Genomic DNA, 23,223 nt, shown 5'->3' with positions numbered 1-23,223 from the left:
TTCACTTTCTTGGAGGAACAGGATTAATGAAGATAATGTAATGTAGGTAGGCTGTGATTGACCTCACACTCCAGTACAGTAGGTGGCGGTGTATGCACCTTCAAAGTTGGCTGCGATCAGCCAACCCAATCCCAAAGAAGAAGAAGAAGCGAGGGGAGGGACCTGAGCAGAGACAGCGTCCCGTGGATAGAGTTTACGTTACGGTTATAGCTATAATTTCTGTATTAAATAACGTTGCATTGATGACAATCTAATTGCTTTATTGTTTAAATACAAGGATTTGCCTCTGTTAATATCAGGATGGCTGAGCCAAGCGCTAGATACCAGCAGGTGAGTAAAACGTTTGTCGTGTCTTTGAGTTAACGTTGGCAAGTATTAGCTAACAGCAACTAGCTAGTGGTTTGAAAGAAACACTGGTGATGGGTTGGCTCTAACTAGGCCTCATTGTTTTGAATGGCACTATGATTGAAAAGTCAGTTTACAAATTAATATCAACACATGTCATGATGCTTTTATAGCTACATTAAAATGTTAGTCATTGTTTTGTTGTTTAGCAATGCATTTTAGCTAACTTGGTCAACTTTCGTAATGGTAATGTTTCGATAGTGTAGCTAACGTTAGCTAATTATGCTAGCAAACAAGCTAAACTACATTACATTTTACATTTTAGTCATTTAGCAGACGCTCTTATCCAGAGCGACTTACAGTTAGTGAGGACTTGATGTTGGGCGATTAGGCCTGGCTCGCAGTCGCAGTTCCAATTCATCTCAAAGGTGTTCGATGGGGTTGAGGTCAGGGCTCTGTGCAGGCCAGTCAAGTTCTTCCACACTGATCTCGACAAACCATTTCTGTAAGGACCTCGTTTTGTGCACGGGGGCATTGTCATGCTGAAACAGGAAAGGGCCTTCCCAAAACTGTTGCCACAAACTTGGAAACACAGAATCGTCTAGAATGTCATTGTATGCTGTAGCGTTAAGATAGCCCTTCACTGGAACGAAGGGGCCTACACCGAACCATGAAAAACAGCCCCAGACTATTATTCCTCCTCCACCGAACTTTACATTTGGCACTATGCATTGGGGGAGGTAGCGTTCTCCTGGCATACGCCAAACCCAGATTAGTCCGTCTGACTGCCAGATTGTGAAGCGTGATTCATCACTCAAGAGAACACTCCTGCTGGGCCCTTTTATGGAGAACCACATAGGACAATCGGTTGACTCTTGCGACGTGAACTGATCGGCGACGGCTCTTCTGAATTGTGCCCAGATCACCTCCACTACTGTGGGATGTATCCTCCAGTCAGAAGGAAGAGTGCATCCTCTGTAGAAGAGGGCCTGCTGCCTAATTCTCCACAAGGGATGTGAGTTGTCTGTTTGCCCAAAGTAGTAGTTACCTGGTGCAGTTGATGTGTGCAACCACCGGTTGTGTTGTCTGTCCCGTATCAGTACATGTTGTCCTCTTAGTACTGGGAGGAAGTGCAAGGGTGAACCGACTTGCGCTCCAGCACATTGATGTGAGCCAAGGAGAACTCCACTGGGAGATTGAAGTGCTAGGCGCCACCATTGTATTGCTATTCTCCAGCAACTCATTGAAATTGTCCGCTTTTTGTGTTTGTCCCTTCTGGGACGTATATTGTGTATGTTGTACCAGATTGTGTCTGTTGTAGAGCAAGCCTAATGGTACAACATGGATTATAGCAGCTAGTAGGCCTAGGAGCCTCTCTCTCACTCTCTCTGGCGCTGTCACCTGTTTTCTCAGTTTGAATGTTGAAAGACAATTTGTCAAAGATGCCACTCTTTCTGGAGAGAGTGTTGCTCGCATGATTTGAGTGTCTGATGTCAAGCCCAGGAAGTGCGCACACTGAGTGGGGACCAGATAACTATTTTCCAAGTTCATTGTTAGTCCCAACTCCGAGAGGTGATGTGGGACCATGGATGTGTGTGCCAAGGCTTTGTGACCCTGCACATATTAGCCAATTGTCTAAGTAGTTCAGAACCCTGACTTCTGCTTGGCAATGGGGGGCTAGCTCTGTGCTTATGCACTTGGTGAAAGGCCGAAGGGTAGAACGGAAACCTGAAAAACATGTTTTTCGAAGGCAAATCTCAGATTTTCTGTGTGCTGGTTGAATGGGGATATGAAAGTCTTTCAGGTCCACTGTGGCGAACCAATCGCCTGGTCCTACTGACTGAAGGATGGTTTTGATTGTCAGCATTTTGAATGGAAGTGCTGAAAGATGAGGATTAAGGCACCTTAGGTCCAGGACGGACGGAGGCCGCCGCCCTTTTTTGGCACCAAAAAATATATTGAGTAGAACCCACAGTTTTGTTGTGCTGGTTCTACCTCTTCAATTACATGGAGCAAGGAGATTTCAGAGCAGAGTGTTTGCTTTTGATCAGGGTTGCGAGCTGTTGTTTTCAAGACACCCCTGAAGCGTGGGGGTCAGCAAAACATTTTTGTAGTGCGTAGCCTTTTGTAGATTGCGTTACACTCACTTGTAGGCCGTTGACCTTTTCCAGTTGGAAAGGTGGTGCTCGAGGAAACAGTGTTGCGCTAGTCTGTCCCATCAGGACCGAGGCTCTGCGTGCTGTGGTGCAGAGGGGCCTGCATATGGTGCGCTTCTGCCTCTTGGGCGATGTTGTGCTCCACCTCTTCGGTAGGGCTGAGTGTTTCTGAGTCTGGTTTCTTGGCATCCCAGTTGGGGCCCTGGGACGGGAGTAATGGTTTGCTGGCTGATGCATTCTAGGCTTTGGAATGAAGCTCCATCTGTGCTTCTTTGGCCGCTGCTCAGCCAAATGTCTGGCCCGGTGATATGGGTACACCTAGGAGTGGAACCTTCTCTTTGTCAGGGAGATTGGACTACACTAACCATAGGTGGTGCCGTGTAACACACATCATGTTGGCAAAGATTTCCCAACCGTCTGAGCATTGCCCTGAAGGCATTGGATGAGCAGGTCTGTAACTGAGGCTGGGAGTTGTTTTTCACACTGTTGACATGGGTGGAACGACATCCTGTCTACAGCACTGACTCCGTGTGTTCCAAGAAAAGGGTAACACGGGTCAACAAGCTCCAACAAATGGTACAACAAGCCAACTAGCTACGGTAGCTATGTGTGGCTAACTTAGCTAGCTAGCTACGAGCTAACGTCTGAGGTAGCTTCGGGTCTATCCCGTTAACTAGCTAGCTAGCGAACACACAAGGATGGAAATGCCTGACACAAAGCAATACAAGTTAGCTAGTATGGGCCAGCACAATAATGACAGAGAGGGGGAGTAGATAAACATCAACTACTCCTGAGACTGTGAGGTGATGACTTATGTTTGTGAACCCATTTAGTTCTGTATTGTAGCTTGTGAGATACTATTTGACTGTGTATGTGTGCTATGTTGGAGGATATGTCTGGATGTCATGCTACATGTTTTTATGCTGTACAATGTTTTATTATAATTTATTTTTTTGTTCATTTGTTTGCCGAAAAAATAAATACAACTTCAATAGCAAAACAAACAAAAAAATATACACTGCTCAAAAAAAATAAAGGGAACACTTAAACAACACAATGTAACTCCAAGTCAATCACACTTCTGTGAAATCAAACTGTCCACTTAGGAAGCAACACTGATTGACAATACATTTCACATGCTGTTGTGCAAATGGAATAGACAACAGGTGGAAATTATAGGCAATTAGCAAGACACCTCCAATAAAGGACTGGTTTTGCAGGTGGTGACCACAGACCACTTCTCAGTTCCTATGCTTCCTGGCTGATGTTTTGGTCACTTTTGAATGCTGGCGGTGCTTTCACTCTAGTGGTAGCATGAGACGGAGTCTACAACCCACACAAGTGGCTCAGGTAGTGCAGCTCATCCAGGATGGCACATCAATGCGAGCTGTGGCAAGAAGGTTTGCTGTGTCTGTCAGCGTAGTGTCCAGAGCATGGAGGCGCTACCAGGAGACAGGCCAGTACATCAGGAGACGTGGAGGAGGCCGTAGGAGGGCAACAACCCAGCAGCAGGACTGCTACCTCCGCCTTTGTGCAAGGAGGAGCAGGAGGACCACTGCCAGAGCCCTGCAAAATGACCTCCAGCAGGCCACAAATGTGCATGTGTCTGCTCAAACGGTCAGAAACAGACTCCATGAGGGTGGTATGAGGGCCCGACGTCCACAGGTGGGGGTTGTGCTTACAGCCCAACACCGTGCAGGATGTTTGGCATTTGCCAGAGAACACCAAGATTGGCAAATTCGCCACTGGCGCCCTGTGCTCTTCACAGATGAAAGCAGGTTCACACTGAGCACGTGACAGACGTGACAGAGTCTGGAGACGCCGTGGAGAACGTTCTGCTGCCTGCAACATCCTCCAGCATGACTGGTTTGGCGGTGGGTCAGTCATGGTGTGGGGTGGCATTTCTTTGGGGGGCCGCACAGCCCTCCATGTGCTCGCCAGAGGTAGCCTGACTGCCATTAGGTACCGAGATGAGATCCTCAGACCCCTTGTGAGACCATATGCTGGTGTGGTTGGCCCTGGGTTCCTCCTAATGCAAGACAATGCTAGACCTCATGTGGCTGGAGTGTGTCAGCAGTTCCTGCAAGAGGAAGGCATTGATGCTATAGACTGGCCCGCCCGTTCCCCAGACCTGAATCCAATTGAGCACATCTGGGACATCATGTCTCGCTCCATCCACCAACGCCACGTTGCACCACAGACTGTCCAGGAGTTGGCGGATGCTTTAGTCCAGGTCTGGGAGGAGATCCCTCAGGAGACCATCCGCCACCTCATCAGGAGCATGCCCAGGCGTTGTAGGGAGGTCATACAGGCACTTGGAGGCCACACACACTACTGAGCCTCATTTTGACTTGTTTTAAGGACATTACATCAAAGTTGGATCAGCCTGTAGTGTGGTTTTCCACTTTAATTTTGAGGGTGACTCCAAATCCAGACCTCCATGGGTTGATATGAAATCCATGTGATTTTGTTGTCAGCACATTCAACTATGTAAAGAAAAAAGTATTTAATAATATTTATTTCATTCATTTTAGATCTAGGATGTGTTATTTTAGTGTTCCCTTTATTTTTTGGAGCAGTGTATATAATCAACTACTCATGGCCAGGGCTCGAAATTAAGGGCATCCCGTCGTCCAGAGGATGACAAAAAAATGTCTGGGACAGTTCAAAACGGAAGTTATAGCCCCGTGTAGATCAGTTGGTAGAGCATGGCGCTCACAACGCCAGGGTTGTGGGTTCGATTCCCACGGGGGACCAGTATGAATGAAAATGTATGCACTCACTACTGTAAATCGCTCTGTAAGAGCGTCTACTAAATGACTAAAATTTGAGAAAATCTGAGTGGCTGGGTAGATTTTTTAAAAATCTACCTGCCACAGTTGCTGGTGTACCAAAATGTACATTTTAGCCCTGGCCGTTAGCAAGTGGTGGCGCTCAAGATGGGGAAGGCGACCATTCTTCAGTGACTGAAGAGGGAGGATGAAGCAGAGAATGTGAAGGCGGGGGAACACACGTTCTTTGTTGTGTTATGTTGTTGAATGGGGCAGCTGGTGGTGGAATGTAATGTATCTAACTTAAGTTTATTCAGTAACCAGTTCACAATAACATTGTTCTCTCTTAGATACATTGTATACATGTGGTTAGCATGATCAATTAATACATTGTAATTATTTATAATAAATCAAATGTTATTTGTCACTTACACCTGTTTAGCAGATGTTATTGCCGGTGTAGCGAAATGCTTGTGTAATGGATGTTTGTCTGTTTTCATTAAAGATGCAAAAATGTTTTTTCTTAACAAAGTCTATATTACATTAACTTAATATCTGCCTCCAGAAATCCACCAATAACTTTATAAACACTGCAAATGTTTTAATTTTGGGACTGTTCAAGTTCTGTTTGGGACAGTTGAAATTGCACTTCGGGACGGTGAGGAAAAAGCCCTGCTCATGGCTCCTCCTCGTTGTTGAAGAATCATCATTCTGTAAAAAAGTCATCTGAAGGGGATCTCGTAATGTAAAACACATAAATGTGAGAGGGAAGAAAAGGCAGAGTCACGCCACACCGCCTTTTATAGTGACTGGTCACGTGGGTACATTAAGGGTGTGGCGTGACTGTAAACATCTTTGATATTATGCATTTCAATCACATCACGTGAAGGGGAAGGAGTTCCCATAGGTTGTTCGGCGACCTGTTAGAAAACGAAATAACTTACAACCAAAATGGAGAACTGCTGTCTGCTTGCTATTTTGTCACATGAGTAGGTGGTCATGTGAGGTCCTGTCAAAGCGTGATGCTGAAACCTAGCATGACCACTTCTTCTCTTGATCCTAAGAGAGGGAACGAAACAGCAAACGTTGACAGTGCACAGCCTCGTCTCCTCTGATTACAGAACATCGGCCTTCATTTTCTGTTAATTTCCTGATGATTCTACATGCTGAATCGCCACAGTTCGTCACCCAGCAGGTGATCTACTGAGAACGGCCGGTGTTCGTTATGGTGTGTTCTGTCCATAAATCTGCTATAATATGGACTTGCCTGACCCTTTAGCTTAGAGCCTAAATAAAACAAGACCACTATCGAGGGCTTGAACTGATTTCTTCGCTACGTCATGTTGATGTTCTCTGTCAGCTAGGCATAACCAGTGTATTGACTCTTCCCTTATGCAGCTGCCCAATGAAGAGGAGGCTCTCCAGGTGGCAGCTGAAGCCCCACCCCCTTACAGCAGCATTGCAGCAGATAATGCAGGTAAGAGTTCAATGCACACACACATCACAGTGGAGTGTTATGGTTTGGCCTGGGGGTCAATGTCTTTACCGTTGCTCCGAGAGACATTGGACATTACACAGTCCAGAACTAAACTACAACAAGTCAAGTATATTTTTTTATGACAGAGGAGATTTCCCTACTAGCCTAGCGTTAGGTTTACTTATGGTGTTACAGCAATTAGCCTACCATAAGGGGATATATGGCACTCAAATGTAACACAGCAGCTTATTTCACTTATTTACCTCCCTTAGCTTATTTTGACTACAAAGAGGATGGGGGGTTCCCCAAGCCACCATCATACAACGTGGCCACAACGCTCCCTTCCTATGACGAGGCAGAGAGAACCAAGGCTGAAGCCCATGTTCCCTTGGTGGCTGGAAGGGTGAGTCTTCCACTGCTACAAACTCCACATAACCCTCCCTTGTGGTTTTGCCTGACTATTTTGTGTTCATCCAGGTTCTGTGTTGTGGGTGTGGCAGAAAGGAATTCAGTCCCTGTGTGTATTGACGGTCAGAATACCTCCTAAGTCCATTTGTTTAGTATTTTTTTGAAGGTGTGGCTGATCTCCCAAGTAACCAACCTCGCCTCAGTTTTGTGTACTATTTACATTGAGCTGAAGGCAGGCTAGTTTCTGAAAATGACACCATGAACCCCATTGCATCTAATTGCATATAATATCAAAGTACGCCTGTTTAACCATGGGTGTGTGTGTAGGTATATACTGTACTTAGTATAGGTTGAGTCTGTATTGACAGTGAGTCACACATTGTGGGCGGACCCGCGCTAATCATCACTGGCGGAACCGCCCTAATGATCACTGGCGGGCAGACGCCTTAAGAGAGGGCGACGGCTCATCTATGCCCTCTAGTGGGAAATGTTTTGCCTTACCACCTTACGTGTCCTCCCATGACTGGTCTGTTTCTTTGTCACACATTGCCAGCCTTGTGTTCAGCACGGGGAACGGCTGGAAACGTTTGATGATGTACCAACTGGACAGTAACGGGGTGAAATAGAATAGTACCGTTAGGCAAAGATGTGGCAACCGTTTGCAGAGACCTGTGTCGGCCTGTAGAGGGTTTGTACATTAGTGCTGTATTTCCTGATAGCACATCAAATGTTATTTTTCAACTAAATTTAAACATCTCCAGCTGAATAACTAGAACATCCACTACATTAGGGACATGTCAAGGAAGAGAAGGACATCCTTTGTTTGTAGCATGAATGTTTGCGGTCTTGGTTGATATAGCCTGCAATGGGGTTTCCATCATCAAATTACTTGATAATAATCTACACCATTTCTTTATCTCTGCAGGATGACGACTTTGCAGCCAGGGAAGACTTTGAGGATGCAGACCAGCTACAGATAGGGAACGATGGGATTTTCATGTTGACCTTTTTTAGTAAGTTGCATCTTGAAGTTGAATCTTCTCCTCCTTGGTGGAGACTGGGGTTAGTATAATGAAGAAGAGGCATGTAATGTATTTATTTTATGATGTGATCTTAGAATGGTAATTGTGTTGAGAAACGGCCCATCTTAGTAGACCTTATGCACAGTTCTGTTTTAAAGCCCCTTCTCTCTCCACCTCTCTCTCTCTCCACCTCTCTCTCTACCTGCACTTCTCTCTCTAACTACACGTCTCTCGCTCTCTCGCTCTCTCTCTCTCTCTCTCCACCTCTCTCTGTCTCTCTCTCCACCCCTCTCTCTCTCTCTCTCTCCACCCCTCTCTCTCTCTCTCTCCACCTCTCTCTCCACCTCTCTCTCTCTCTCTCTCTCTCTCTCTCTCTCTCTCTCTACCTCTCTCTCTCTCTCTCTCTACCTCTCTCTCTCTCTACCTCTCTCTCTCTCTCTCTCTCTCTACCTCTCTCTCTCTCTCTCTCTCTCTCTCTCTCTCTCTCTCTCTCTCTCTCTCCCTGCACCTCTCTCTCTACCTGCACCTCTCTCTCTCTACCTGCACCTCTCTCTCTCTCGCCAACTCTCTCTCTACACCTCTCTCTCTCTCTCGCCACCTCTCTCTACCTCTCTCTCTACCTTTCTCTCCACCTCTCTCTCTCTCTCTCTCGCCACCTCTCTCTCTCTCTACCACTACCTCTCTCTCTCTCTCTCTCCACCTCTCTCTCTCTTCACCTCTCTCTCTCTCTCTCTCTCTTCACCTCTCTCTCTCTCTCTTCACCTCTCTTTCCACCTCTCTCTCTCTCTCTCCCTCCACTTCAGTGGCATTCCTCTTCAACTGGATTGGTTTCTTCCTGTCCTTCTGTCTGACCACCTCAGCAGCAGGCCGCTACGGGGCCATATCTGGCTTCGGCCTGTCACTCATCAAGTGGATCCTCATCGTCCGGGTAACATATCCCTACCAACCCTCTCTATGTTGTGAATGTGGTAGGAAAACATTTCCCAGATTTTTTAAAAACCTTTGTTTTATACAACAGATACATTAAATACTTTATTAAAATTATATGTAGTGATATTTTGGTCAGAGAAGTTTTTGTTTCATTTACTTTTAAGTCATTTAGCAGACGCTCTTATCCAGAGCGACTTACAAATTGTTACATTCAACTTATGATAGCCAGGGGGACAACCACTCCCTTTTTTATTTTTATTTTATATATGTGTGGGGGGGATAGATGGATTACTTTATACTATTCCAGGTATTCCTTAAAGGGGTAGGGTTTCAAGTGTCTCCGGAAGGATGTCAGTGACTCCGCTGTCCTGGCGTCGTGGGGGAGCTTGTTCCACCATTGGGGTTCCAGAGCAGCAAATAGCTTTGACTGGGCTGAGCAGGAACTGTTATTCCGTAGAGGTAGGGGGGCTAGCAGGCCAGAGGTGCATGAACGTAGTGCCCTTGTTTGGGTGTAGGGTCTGATCAGAGCCTGAAGGTAAGGAGGTGCCGTTCCCCTCACAGCTCCGTAGGCAAACACCATGGTTTTGTAGTTGATGCAAGCTTCAACTGGAAGCAAGTGGAGTGTACGGAGGAGCGGGGTGACATGAGAGAACTTGGGAAGGTTGAACACCAGACGGGCTGCAGCGTTCTGGATAAGTTGTAGGGGTTTAATGGCACAGGCAGGGAGCCCAGACAACAGCGAGTTGCAGTAATCCAGACCGGAGATGACAAGTGCCTGGATTAGGACCTGTGCCACTTTCTGTGTAAGGTAGGGTCGTACACTGCAAATGTTGTAGAGCATGAACCTGCCGGATCGGGTCACCGCTTTGATGTTAGCGGAGAACGACAGGGTGTTGTCCAGGGTCACGCCAAGGTTCTTTGCACTAATATAACACTAAGAGGTGTCTAGTGGCAGGGATCTTATGACAGAACACTTCCGTTTACCCATTCAATTATTGGGAGCATATTTACAGTAGCCTGACGACTCATACTAAATTCTTCAGCTGTGCTGTTGTTCGCTACATACTTTAGTCTGAGACTGCCATCATTGAAGTTGTTTGTGGTGACGAGGTGCACGATTGGATCATCTCTAACCATTGAGTATCAAAGCCAATGACAAGTTTTCAAACTGCCGCTTTACCCACGTGGCTATGGCCCAACCCATCGGTTTCTGGACTAATCAGATGGCCCTGAATGTGTTGGCATTTGGTGAAGGGTCAGGGAGGTACTCAGATCCAGACTCATTGGGGAGAAGAAACTAACGTCTGTGGGCGTGGCCAGGCAATATTTAGTGTGTGTGACTATTTATTTATTTTTACACAAGATATCACTACTAAAGCCCTCTGAGCTTTAGTTTCAGGTTTTATTGTCATATGCACAGGATACAACAGGTGTAAAACAGTACAGTGAAATGCTTAACTTGCGAGCTCTTTCCCAACAATCAAAGTTGGGTCGGAGCTCGCAAACTGCCATCATACAGTACAGCGGCATCTTGGAGCAGTGATCTGATGTTTCCCTCTCCCAGAGCCCAAGATCACGTTCATGCTTTACTCTGACTGGTCCACTTATCTGTTAATGTTTCTGTGATTTTCCCAGTTCTCCAGCTACTTCCCCGGGTACTTTGATGGGCAGTACTGGCTGTGGTGGGTGTTCCTGGTAATGGGTAGGTACAACCAGTTTTCTGTTAGTATTTCTCATTAGTAGTACTAGACAGGTAAATGAAGAAACATTGTAGCATTGGTGTAGAGGGGTGTTTTTATAAATGAGGGCACCAGTGAGGATTTCCTACACTGGACAACGTGTTACAGCTGTTGATAAGTCATTGATAATAATCTGCCAAATGTTTTTTAATTTACATATACATATTTAATATATAAAGGGGGATCATAGCTATATTCAATAAAAATTCACGAGTTGATTTCAAACCCATGATGACGGATTTGTCAAATTGTGTGACATAAAACATTAACTTTTCTGTCCATGCATTTATGGCAGTGTAAGTTACATATTCAGACCTCATTTTGGTACATGACAGCCTTATTCTAAAATGGATGAATAAAAAAAATATATTTTTTATCATCAATCTACACACAATACCCGATAATGACAAAGCGAAAACAGGTTTTTAGAAATTTTTCCAAATGTATTAAAAATGGAAAACGGATCAAATCAAATGTTATTGGCCACATGCGCTGAACACAACAGGTGCAGACATTACAGTGAAATGCTTACTTACAGCCCTTAAACAACAGTGCATTTATTTTTAATAAAAAAGTAAAATAAAACAACAACAAAAAAGTGTTGAGAAAAAAAGAGCAGAAGTAAAATAAAATAACAGTAGGGAGGCTATACAGTGGGGAAAAATAGTATTTAGTCAGCCACCAATTGTGCAAGTTCTCCCACTTAAAAAGATGAGAGAGGCCTGTAATTTTCATCATAGGGACACGGCAACTATGACAGACAAAATGAGAAAAAAAATCCAGAAAATCACATTGTAGGATTTTTAATGAATTTATTTGCAAATTATGGTGGAAAATAAGTATTTGGTCAATAACAAAAGTTTCTCAATACTTTGTTATATACCCTTTGTTGGCAATGACACAGTTCAAACGTTTTCTGTAAGTCTTCACAAGGTTTTCACACACTGTTGCTGGTACTTTGGCCCATTCCTCCATGCAGATCTCCTCTAGAGCAGTGATGTTTTGGGGCTGTCGCTGGGCAACACGGACTTTCAACTCCCTCCAAAGATTTTCTATGGGGTTGAGATCTGGAGACTGGCTAGGCCACTCCAGGACCTTGAAATGCTTCTTACGAAGCCACTCCTTCGTTGCCCGGGCGGTTTGTTTGGGATCATTGTCATGCTGAAAGACCCAGCCACGTTTCATCTTCAATGCCCTTGCTGATGGAAGGAGGTTTTCACTCAAAATCTCACGATACATGGCCCCATTCATTCTTTCCTTTACACGGATCAGTCGTCCTGGTCCCTTTGCAGAAAAACAGCCCCAAAGCATGATGTTTCCACACCCATGCTTCACGGTGTTCTTTGGATGCAACTCAGCATTCTTTGTCCTCCAAACACGACGAGTTGAGTTTTTACCATAAACTTCTATTTTGGTTTCATCTGACCATATGACATTCTCCCAATCCTCTTCTGGATCATCCAAATGCACTCTAGCAAACTTCAGACGGGCCTGGACATGTACTGGCTTAAGCAGGGGGACACGTCTGGGACTGCAAGATTTGAGTCCCTGGCGGCGTAGTGTGTTACTGATGGTAGGCTTTGTTACTTTGATCCCAGCTCTCTGCAGGTCATTCACTAGGTCCCCCCGTGTGGTTCTGGGATTTTTGCTCACCGTTCTTGTGATCATTTTGACCCCACGGGGTGAGATCTTGTGTGGAGGCCCAGATCGAGGGAGATTATCAGTGGTCTTGTATGTCTTCCATTTCCTAATAATTGCTCCCACAGTTGATTTCTTCAAACCAAGCTGCTTACCTATTGCAGATTCAGTCTTCCCAGCCTGGTGCAGGTCTACAATGTTGTTTCTGGTGTCCTTTGACAGCTCTTTGGTCTTGGCCATAGTGGAGTTTGGAGTGTGACTGTTTGAGGTTGTGGACAGGTGTCTTTTATACTGATAATAAGTTCAAACAGGTGCCATTAATACAGGTAACGAGTGGAGGACAGAGGAGCCTCTTAAATAAGTTGTTACAGGTCTGTGAGAGCCAGAAATCTTGCTTGTTTATAGGTGACCAAATACTAATTTTCCACCATAATTTGCAAATAAATTCATTAAACATCCTACAATGTGATTTTCTGGATTTTTTTTCTCATTTTGTCTGTCATAGTTGACGTGTACCTATGATTAAAATTACAGGCCTCTCTCATCTTTTTAAGTGGGAGAACTTGCACAATTGGTGGCTGACTAAATACTTTTTTCCCCCACTGTATATACAGTGCAGAGTCAATGTGCGGGGGCACCGGCTAGTTGAGGTAGTTGAAGTAATATGTACATGTGGGTAGAGTTAAAGTGACTATGCATAAATAATTAACAGTAGCAGCAGCGTAATATTGCAGTGTAAATAGTCCGGGTAGCCATGATTAGCTGTTCAGGAGTCTTATGGCTTAGGGGTTGAAGATGTTGAGAAGTCTTTTGGACCTAGACTTGGCACTCCGGTACCGCTTGCCGTGCGGTAGCAGAGAGAACAGTCTATGACTAGGGTGGCTGGAGTCTTTGACAATTTTGAGGGCCTTCCTCTGACACCGGCTGGTATAGAGGTCCTGGATGGCAGGAAGCTTGGCCCCAGTGATGTACACACTACCCTCTGTAGTGCCTTGCGGTCTCCTGAGGGGGAATAGGCTTTGTCGTGCCCTCTTCATGACTGTCTTGGTGTGTTTGGACCATGATAGTTTGTTGGTGATGTGGACACCAAGGAACTTGAAGCTCTTAACCTGTTCCACTACAGCCCTGTTGATGAGAATGGGGGCGTGCTCAGTCCTCTTTTTTTTTTTTCCTGTAGTCCACAATAATCTCCTTTGTCTTGGTCACGTTGAGGGAGAGGTTGTTATCCTGGCACCACACGGCCAGGTCTCTGACCACCTCCCTATAGGCTGTCTCATCCTTGTCGGTAATCAGGCCTACCACTGTTGTTTCGTCGGCAAACTTAATGATGGTGTTGGAGTCGTGCCTGGCCATGCAGCCATGGGTGAACAGGGAGTATAGGAGGGGACTGAGCACGCACCCCTGAGGGGCCCCCGTGTTGAGGATCAGTGTGGCAGATGTGTTGTTACCTACCCTTACCACCTGGGGGCGGCCCGTCATGAAGTCCAGGATCCAGTTGCAGAGGGAGGTGTTTAGTCCCAGGATCCTTAGCTTAGTGATGAGCTTTGAGGGCACTATGGTGTTGAATGCTGAGCTGTAGTCAATGAATAGCATTCTCACGTAGGTGTTCCTCTTGTCCAGGTGGGAAAGGGCAGTGTGGAGTGCAATAGAGATTGCATCATCTGTGGATCTGTTGGGGCGGTATGCAAATTGGAGTGGGTCTAGGGTTTCTGGGATAATGGTGTTGATGTGAGCCATGACCAACAAGATTCTCTGTTCTGATGAAACCAAGATTGAACTTTTTAGCCTGAATGCCAAGCGTCACGTCTGGAGGAAACCTGGCACCATCCCTACGGTGAAGCATGGGAGTGGCAGCAGCATGCTGTGGGGATGTTTTTCAGCGGCAGGGACTGGGAGACTAGTCAGGATCGAGGGAAAGATGAACGGAGCAAATCCTTGATGAAAACCAGCTCGAGAGCGCTCAGGACCTCAGACTGGGGCAAAGGTTCACCTTCCAACAGGACAACGACACTAAGCACACAGCCAAGACCACGCAGGAGTGGCTTCGGGAGAGGTCTCTGAATGTCCTTGAGTGGCCCAGCCAGACCCTGGACTTGAACCCGATCAAACATCTCTGGAGAGACCTGAAAATAGCTGTACAGCGACGCTCCCCATCCAATCTGACAGCGCTTGACAGGATCTGCAGAGAAGAATGGGAGAAACTCCCCAAATACAGGTGTGCCAAGCTTGTAGCGTCATACCCAAGAAGGCTCGAGGCTGTAATCACTGCCAAAGGTGCTTCAACAGAGGTACTGAGTAAAGGGTCTGAATACTTAAATAAATGTGATATTTCAGTTTTCTTTATTTTTTGTAGCAAACATTTTTAAAAACCTGTTTTTGCATTATGGAGTATTGTGTGTAGATTGCTGACGGGTGGAAAAAAACAATTTAATTAATTTTAGAATAAGGCTGTACTGGGACAAAATGTGGAAAAAGTCAAGGGGTCTGAATATTTTCCGAATGCACTGTATATCATATATTAAGCATTAATCAGTTAAATTAGACATTTCACTTGAACCCTGTAAGAATCCTGGATCTAGCTATCGTACAGTTTTTTTGTATAGAGATCTCAGAAATGCAGTGTAACTACATAATATTTAGTGTCTCCTTATGTTACGGGGTGAAAACAGTTTTCATGGGCACACATAATGTTTGCATTGCTAAATCAAATGCTTCTAACTGAAAGTCACCTTTACTTTGATACTTAAATCCTAAATCGATACTATCATTAACGTGGTTCTTTAACAATTATGCATATTCCTTGTTGGATGCACATTTGGTGTCCAGCTGATCAGTTACGCGGTGATCCAGGAAGGAATTTTCCGAATGACAGTGAAGTGACCAACAGCTGTTGTGAAAGCCATGCAATGCAACAACAGCCCAAGTGCTGGAAAAAAGGTGTTTTGTGAGGAATGTCCAGAATATTTTGGTGTCTCATTCGTTATGCTGGTGAAGACGGTTGTGCCTGGATCCACGTTGGATCTAATATCCCTAGCAAATTGAAGTTGATCATCTATTGTCTGCTTGATTTACAGCAGGGTCTCATTTAACAGAGAAAGCATCACGGTAATGAGTTAATGTTTTTGTGCCTCAGCTTGGACACTGAGTCTACTGTGCACGACTGTGTAGGATAGACTGTTACACAACACCCAACGCTATTCCTATTAATTCTTCTGGATATAATGTCTTGAAGTAGCCTACTTGAATTTGGAGCTCAGAAATGCAAGTACTGTAATAAGCCTACCTTGAAAATCAGACGTTTCCTCAATTTGGTGCTTAAAAATATATTGTAATTATTGTAGCCAATTTATAAGTTCTCCTTGTCCCTCATACTTATGTGATTTTATTTTTGATCTGTTTTTGTGAGAGATTTGGCCATTTTTGTATTCCCCCCCCCCCCGCTGCTTTAATTGAAGGGTGTTGCGCTACTCTGTTGCGGTAAAACCACGTGCAGTTATTATGAGGACGACAACATCTGTTGGCTTCAACTTGGCTTTCCATACAAATCCTTCCATTAAGAAAGACGGAAGGAACATGTTTTTTTGGTCACTCTCTCATTATAAAAACCGCCATGGTGAGATTCAAATGGTGAGATTAATGCTACGGCTATTAGTGGCTTTATTATGTGTCCACACAGACCTCTTTATCAGGCCCTATATGTACAATTGTATAACATTGAGGTCCTTGAAAATTACAATTTAAGTGCTTGAAAAAGTCCCTGAAAGTCCTTGAATTTGACTTGCCAATGTCTGTAAGAACCCTTCTTAAAGGACGTATAGTCCTAGGCCTATGTTGTATAGGTGGAGTTATGGGCCAATTTGCATATATTCACTTTATTCCTCTAAGTGCACATGGAACTGCATGAAAATCTATTTTATTTGTTTCAAACCATTTAGATTGTCACACATTAGTCCCATTTTTATTTAAATAAATACAGAGAAGTATCTATTAGGGTGTTCCATCCCGAGAATAAATCCCCTTTCTCCTGTCTAACCCGGTATTGCCTGCTAAAACTGAAAGTGTCATTCAAAAGCATTATAAAGCATATAAATAGGTCTGTCCCTGGATTTGATTAGAGCTTTGATCTAAAATTCAAGCCTGATGATACCTGAGCCTGATGAGCCATACATTAAATATATTTTATGAGCGCTACATTAAATACATTTTAATGAGGCCAAGCCCAAATGATTGTGCCGTTATCCAATACGTACAGTACCAGTCAAAAGTTTGGACACCTATTCTTTCCAGGGTTTTTCTTTAGTTTTACTATTTTCTACATTGTAGAATAATAGTGAAGACATCAAAACTTTGAAATAACACATGGAATCATGTAACCAAAAAAGTGTTAAACAAGTGTTTATATTTCAGATTCTTTAAATAGCCACCCTTTGCCTTGTTGACAGCTTTGCACACTCTTGGCATTCTCTCAACCAGCTTCACCTGGAATGCTTTTCCAACAGTCTTGAAGGAGTTCCCACATATGCTGGCTGTGTATATATCTCTCCTAATGTTATTAGCCTAGTAGGCTCTCGCTCTCTATTGTTGCTTCATTCTTTTCTCGCTTTCAACAGTTAAATGAAATACGTTTTGTTGTCCTTATCTTATTCATTCTGACATCCTTGAATATTATAGGACTAGAATTAGATACAGAAGGCTTTCACTTCTCTTGGCGAAGATAATTTAATAGTTGTGGGTCTGAATAAATAACTGCTATAGCCTACCGCCATCGCGCGTTCGCTCTTCTTTCAAACTACCCGTGAGTTCTATTGGCTGCTGTTTTTAACATTCAACAAACAAGATCTTCGAATAGTGTATTGGTATAATAAATGCTAACATAATAATGTCCAGCAAGCTATTCTAGTCTAGCTTTTCCTGCATGGGGCTCCAAGAGCTAAGGAGTGTTTTTTAAGGAGAGGCCAGTGGCGCACAGGTGCTTGCGTATTGCACAAGAGACAGAGGCTATAAGTTAGAAGCTTATTATGCATAACCAATCATTAATTAGCTACATATAAGGCTAATACTGTATTGCATTTATTACCTGAAAGAGGTAGGCTAGGACATATAGATATATCAATATAAAACATGATTATCTATTTTGGATGCAATTTGATTGGAATTGATGGAGAGAGAGACTGCGAGAATGCTCTCGCATGCACTGATTTTTAAAGCAACGATATTCGAGTGACAGGCTGTTTTTAAAACTCTGCAGCTGCAATAAAAAATAAAACAAATCTTTACAATTTAAAAAATAAGGTGACCCCGAAAGCCAGATGGAGATAGGTAAATTAGACGCGTATTCTGTATTTATATTATAGGCTATGCTGCAGCAAATGTCAAAAGTTTTGAGAATGACACAAATACTAATTTTCACAAAGTCTGCTGCCTCAGTTTTGATGATGGCAATTTGCATATACTCCAGAATGTCATGAAGAGTGATCAGATGAATTGGAATTAATTGCAAAGTCCCTCTTTGCCATGAAAATGAACTTAATCCCCAAAAAACATTTCCACTGCATTTCAGCCTGCCACAAAAGGACCAGCTGCCATAATGTCAGTGATTCTCTCGTTAACACAGGTGAGAGTGTTGACGAGGACAAGGCTGGAGATCACTCTGTCATGCTGATTGAGTTAGAATAACAGACTGGAAACTTTAAAAGGAGGGTGGTGCTTGAAATCATTGTTCTTCCTCTGTTAACCATGGTTACCTTCAAGGAAACACGTGCCGTCATCATTGCTTTGCACAAAAAGGGCTTCACAGGCAAGGATATTGCTGCTAGTAAGATTGCACCTAAATCAACCATTCAGATCATCAAGAACTTCAAGGAGAGAGGTTCAATTGTTGTGAAGAAGGCTTCAGGGCGCCCAAGAAAGTCCAGCAAGTGCCAAGACCGTCTCCTAAAGTTGATTCAGCTGCGGGATTGGGGCACCACCAGTGCAGAGCTTGCTCAGGAATGGCAGCAGGCAGGTGTGAGTGCATCTGCACGCACAGTGAGGCAAAGACTTTTAGAGGATGGCCTGGTGTCAAGAAGGGCAGCGAGGAAGCCACTTCTCTCCAGGAAAAACATCAGGGACAGACTGATATTCTGCAAAAGGTACAGGGATTGGACTGCTGACGACTGGGGTAAAGTCATTTTCTCTGATGAATCCCCATTCCGATTGTTTGGGGCATCCGGAAAAAAGCTTGTCCGGAGAAGACAAGGTGAGCGCTACCATCAGTCCTGTGTCATGCCAACAGTAAAGCATCCTGAGACCATTCATGTGTGGGGTTGCTTCTCAGCCAAGGGAGTGGGCTCACTCACAATTTTGCCTAAGAACACAGCCATGAATAAAGAATGGTACCAACACATCCTCCGAGAGCAACTTCTCCCAACTCTCCTTGAACAGTTTGGTGACGAACAATGCCTTTTCCAGCATGATGGAGCACCTTGCCATAAGGCAAAAGTGATAACTAAGTTGCTCGGGGAACAAAACATCGACATTTTGGGTCCATGGCCAGGAAACTCCCCAGACCTTAATCCCATTGAGAACTTGGGGTCGATCCTCAAGAGGCGGGTGGACAAACACAAAACCCCACAAATTCTGACAAACTCCAAGCATTGATTATGCAAGAATGGGCTGCCATCAGTCAGGATGTGGCCCAGAAGTTAATTGACAGCATGCCAGGGTGGATTGCAGAGGTCTTGAAAAAGAAGGGTCAACACTGCAAATATTGACTCTTTGCATAAACTAAATGTAATTGTCAATAAAAGCCTTTGACACTTATGGAATGCTTGTAATTATTCTTCAGTATACCATAGTAACATCTGACAAAAATATCTCATAACACTGAAGCAGCGAACTTTGTGAAGACCAATACTTGTCATTCTCAACTTTTGACCACGACTGCAGGCCTACCTGTCACAAGAAAAACAGTTACCATGATGAGATGATACGTAGGTCTACATGCATTGTGAACTGTGCTCCAATCTAAGTTGTGCTGTCTGTCCCCACCCTGAGCGTTGATTCATCATGCAGAGGCTGTAGAGAAGACCGATTTTAGACATTGCATATAATTTAACAGATCCATTTCACACCATGCTGTTCATAACTAATGTATTATAATTTACCGCTTTCTCACAGTTATTTATCCCGGGAAAAGGGAATAGTTTTGGGCGTTTAAATCCCGGTACCCGGGTTCCCGCCATTCAACTGTAGTATCTATAGAATGGACAGTGTGCATGAAGCCAGTATTACTATGACCCTTTATAGAAGAGAGTTAACACTCACACTACCAAGAATGTCTTGTTTAATTTTGGGATTTGGGAGTTGCTGCCCCCAAAAACATTGTAGAAAAAGAACTCCCGCTATATCCTGCTGTATTCTCTGTCCTCCAGGATTCCTGCTCTTCCTCAGAGGATTCATCAACTACGTCAAGATACGCAAAATGGCTGACTCATTTTCTACTCTCCCGCGAACCAGAGTCCTTTTCATTTACTAAAAGTGGAAAGCCGACATCTATAGAGAAGTTTGCTCTGGCTTCTAAACTCCATCACGGGAGGCTGAGAATTGTTTTGCTGCAGTTGAATCGGACGATACTCTGTCTCTTGATGTAAACTGGTGGATGCTGACAATTCTGTAACTATTCAATCATTAGTGGTTTATGTCAAGCGCTATTTGCAATCAAGTCTGTGATGTATAAATAATGCCTTACATATTATTATTATTATCTGTTTATAGCAATGGTATGTGCTGTGCCCCTTTTAGCCAATAGGGGGCAGTCTTTGTCTTTTTCTGTCCTCTTTCAATGTGTTTGATATGGTGACTGCTCAGCTGTATGCTGACCCTTTGAGTCAAATTTATCGAACGAAGTGCTTTTTTTTCTCGATGTATATGATAATGAAATTAAAGTCTGTCTTAAGATGTTACCTTACATGTGGAGAACTGAATGAGTTTGTATTCAAGTGTCATTTTCACTCTGGAAATCCTAGTCAATACAGTGATCGAGGTAGGCATTGAAACCTTGTTGCTAGGGTTTGTCAGTTTTAAGGAGTGTCTCAGACAATTGATTTAACCTTTTATTTAGGAGGCCCTTTGAGACTAAGGTCTCTTTTTCAAGGGGCGGCCTGCATGAGAAGACCTACAATTGGTTAAACTGTTCAGATTTATGTACCAGTCATATTTTACACTCATTAATCCTTAACTATTTGCATTGACGGTTTTGGTTGGCACAGGTTTTTGTACACAACCCTTGTAACTGTCACTGCGTGTAAGAGGGAGGGAGGTTGAGATGGACGTTAGGGTAGTAGAGTACACGTCTCCATGTTTGGGGTTAGTCAGTGAATCTGGTGTAATACACAAGAAGATATAGGTGCTGGATGGTTCCTTAATGAATCGGATGATCGATTTGAGTTAACTGGCGTTTCACTCTCACATCTATAAAGACAGTGGGAAGGAAAAGCTGATGTGTTTATGCCCTGATTTCTTAATTTGGTCATAGAATGAAAGAGCTTTCACCCAAAAACATTATGTACATAACGATGATTGATGGTTTCAAGTGCACAGCTTTGACAGCTCCCCGATGTTGCAATGTTTACCTAAATTGCTTAAGTCTGAAGATTGCATTAGCTAATCTTTGAGAACAGCTAACCTACCATGGCTGAACTGTTGTACACATCTACAATTTGTTCAACACTGTTATTTATAAACATTTGAGGGACTGAAATAATGCATCACCAAATTGAAATCCCTCTGAAATCCCACTCTTTAAATAATGTGAGCCTGCATGTACACTTTTCAGAGCATTTGTGTTTTCTATATTTCAGTGATAAATAAATCACTTTGTCAAAATATGTTGACAATGTAGTTTCATTGAGGAACATTTTATGACTGATATGTGGTTTTACCTACCATAGTTGAATGCACTGGCTGTAAGTCACTTTGAATAAGAATGCTTTCATTGATATCTTCTCTTCTGCATTTTGGGGTAACATCGTCTACACCCCAAAGCATCAAGTCGGCGATAAAGTAGCCAGAGGTGAGGGGGTGGAGCTTCCTTGTTACTTGTCTTCTGTCAACTTCTATCCTATATCTAGCCTGGGTAACAAACAGTCTATTTAGCTAATATTCCACTCCTTGTACTCCGTGTCATATGCCGAAGATAGATATATGTTTAGCATGGCAAGGAGTGGAATGATATCCTAACTGACTAGTACCCAGACTATCCGATTGCTGTTCTCAACGTACACTACATGACCAAAAGTATGTGGACACCTGCTCGTCGAACATCTCATTCCAAAATCATGGGCATTAATATGGAGTTGGTCTCCCCTTTGCTGCTATAACAGCCTCCACTCTTCTGGGAAGGCTTTCCACTAGATGTTGGAACATCCATTCAGCCACAAGCGCATTAGTGAGGTCGGGCACTGACGTTGGGCGATTAGGCCTGATTTGCACTCAGCTTTCCAATTCATCTCAAAGGTGTTCGATGGGGTTGAGGTCAGGGCACTGTGCAGGCCAGTCAAGTTCTTCCACACCGATCTCGTCAAACCATTTCTGTATGGACCTCGCTTTACTGTATGGACCTCGTTTTACATGATAAAACAGGAACCCAAACTGTTGCCACAAAGTTGGAAGCACAGAATCGTATAGAATGTCATTGTATGCTGTAGCGTTAAGATTTCCCTTCACTGGAACTAAGGGGCCTATCCCAAACCATGAAAAACAGCCCCAGACCATTATTCCTCCTCCACCAAACTTTACAGTTGGCACTATGCATTGGGGCAGGTAGCGTTCTCCTGGCATCCGCCAAACCCAGATTCGTACGTTGGACTGCCAGATGGTGAAGAGTGATTCATCACTCCATAGAATGCGTTTCCAATGGCGGCTTTACACAACTCCAGCCGACGCTTGCCATTGCGCATGGTGATCTTAGCCTTGTGTGCCACTGCTCGGCCATGGAAACCCATTTCACCCATACAGTTCTTGTGCTGACGTTGCTTCCGGAGGCAGTTTGGAACTTTGGAGTGAGTGTTGCAACCGAGGACAGAAGATGTTTACACGCTACGCGCTTCAGCACTTGCCGGTCCCGTTCTATGAGCTTGTGTGGCCTACCACTTCGCAGCTGAGCCGTTGTTGCTCCTAGACGTTTCCACTTCACAATAACAGCACTTTCAGTTGACCGGGGCAGCTCTAGCAGGGCTGAAATTTGACGAACATACTATGACGGTGCCACGTTGAAGGTCACTGAGGTCTTCAGTAAGGCCATTCTACTGCCAATGTTTGTTGATGGAGATTGAATAGCTGTGTGCTCGATTTTATACACCTGTCAGCAACGGGTGTGCCTGAAATAGCCAAATCCACTAATTTGAAGGGGTGTCCACATACTTTTGTATATATAGTGTATCGAGGGACATTAATTTAGATTTGATGGAAATGAGCCGGGTTAACCTCTTCCTGCTTCTGTGTTATGGCCCATGTGTACTGACTCCCAGGTGCTAAGTGGCCATCAACTCATTCCCCTGTCCTGTGTGACTTCCTTGGGGAAGCACTTAGTACTTGCTATTGGTAACAACCCACATCAGCATCTTGTAAATTGCAGGCAGTCAAATCACCACGTTGTAAAAAATAAACAGAGTTCAGGGGAAGGGGTGTAGCAAGCAGGTTTGTGTGGAGGAACGGGTGTCGCCTGTCACCACTGACATGTGAGTCATCCTGGCCCTC

At 44.1% G+C, this 23,223-nt stretch overlaps 1 protein-coding gene across 1 annotated transcript; it reads left to right on the top strand.

The window, feature by feature from the left end:
* Positions 1-128: 128 nt before the first annotated feature.
* ndfip1l (Nedd4 family interacting protein 1, like) lies at positions 129-20,434 on the top strand. The gene is made up of 7 exons (XM_084178756.1): positions 129-330; positions 6,671-6,749; positions 7,022-7,152; positions 8,083-8,170; positions 8,983-9,107; positions 10,745-10,811; positions 19,899-20,434. The coding sequence occupies exons 1-7, from the start codon at positions 301-303 to the stop codon at positions 20,000-20,002; spliced, it is 624 nt and encodes a 207-aa protein (XP_084034882.1). The 5' UTR covers positions 129-300; the 3' UTR covers positions 20,003-20,434.
* Positions 20,435-23,223: the final 2,789 nt, after the last annotated feature.

Source organism: Coregonus lavaretus (assembly GCF_964263955.1).
Source record: "Coregonus lavaretus genome assembly, chromosome: 15".
Lineage (NCBI taxonomy): Eukaryota > Metazoa > Chordata > Actinopteri > Salmoniformes > Salmonidae > Coregonus > Coregonus lavaretus.
The sequence above is the reverse complement of the archived record's forward strand: the minus strand, read 5'-3'. Positions and strand labels throughout refer to the sequence as shown.

Coding starts and splice junctions, on each gene's coding strand:
- ndfip1l (XM_084178756.1), top strand. CDS start 301: ATGGCTGAGCCAAGCGCTAGATACCAGCAG. Junction 7,153..8,082: donor TTCCCTTGGTGGCTGGAAGG/GTGAGTCTTCCA, acceptor TTATCTCTGCAG/GATGACGACTTTGCAGCCAG. Junction 9,108..10,744: donor AGTGGATCCTCATCGTCCGG/GTAACATATCCC, acceptor TGATTTTCCCAG/TTCTCCAGCTACTTCCCCGG.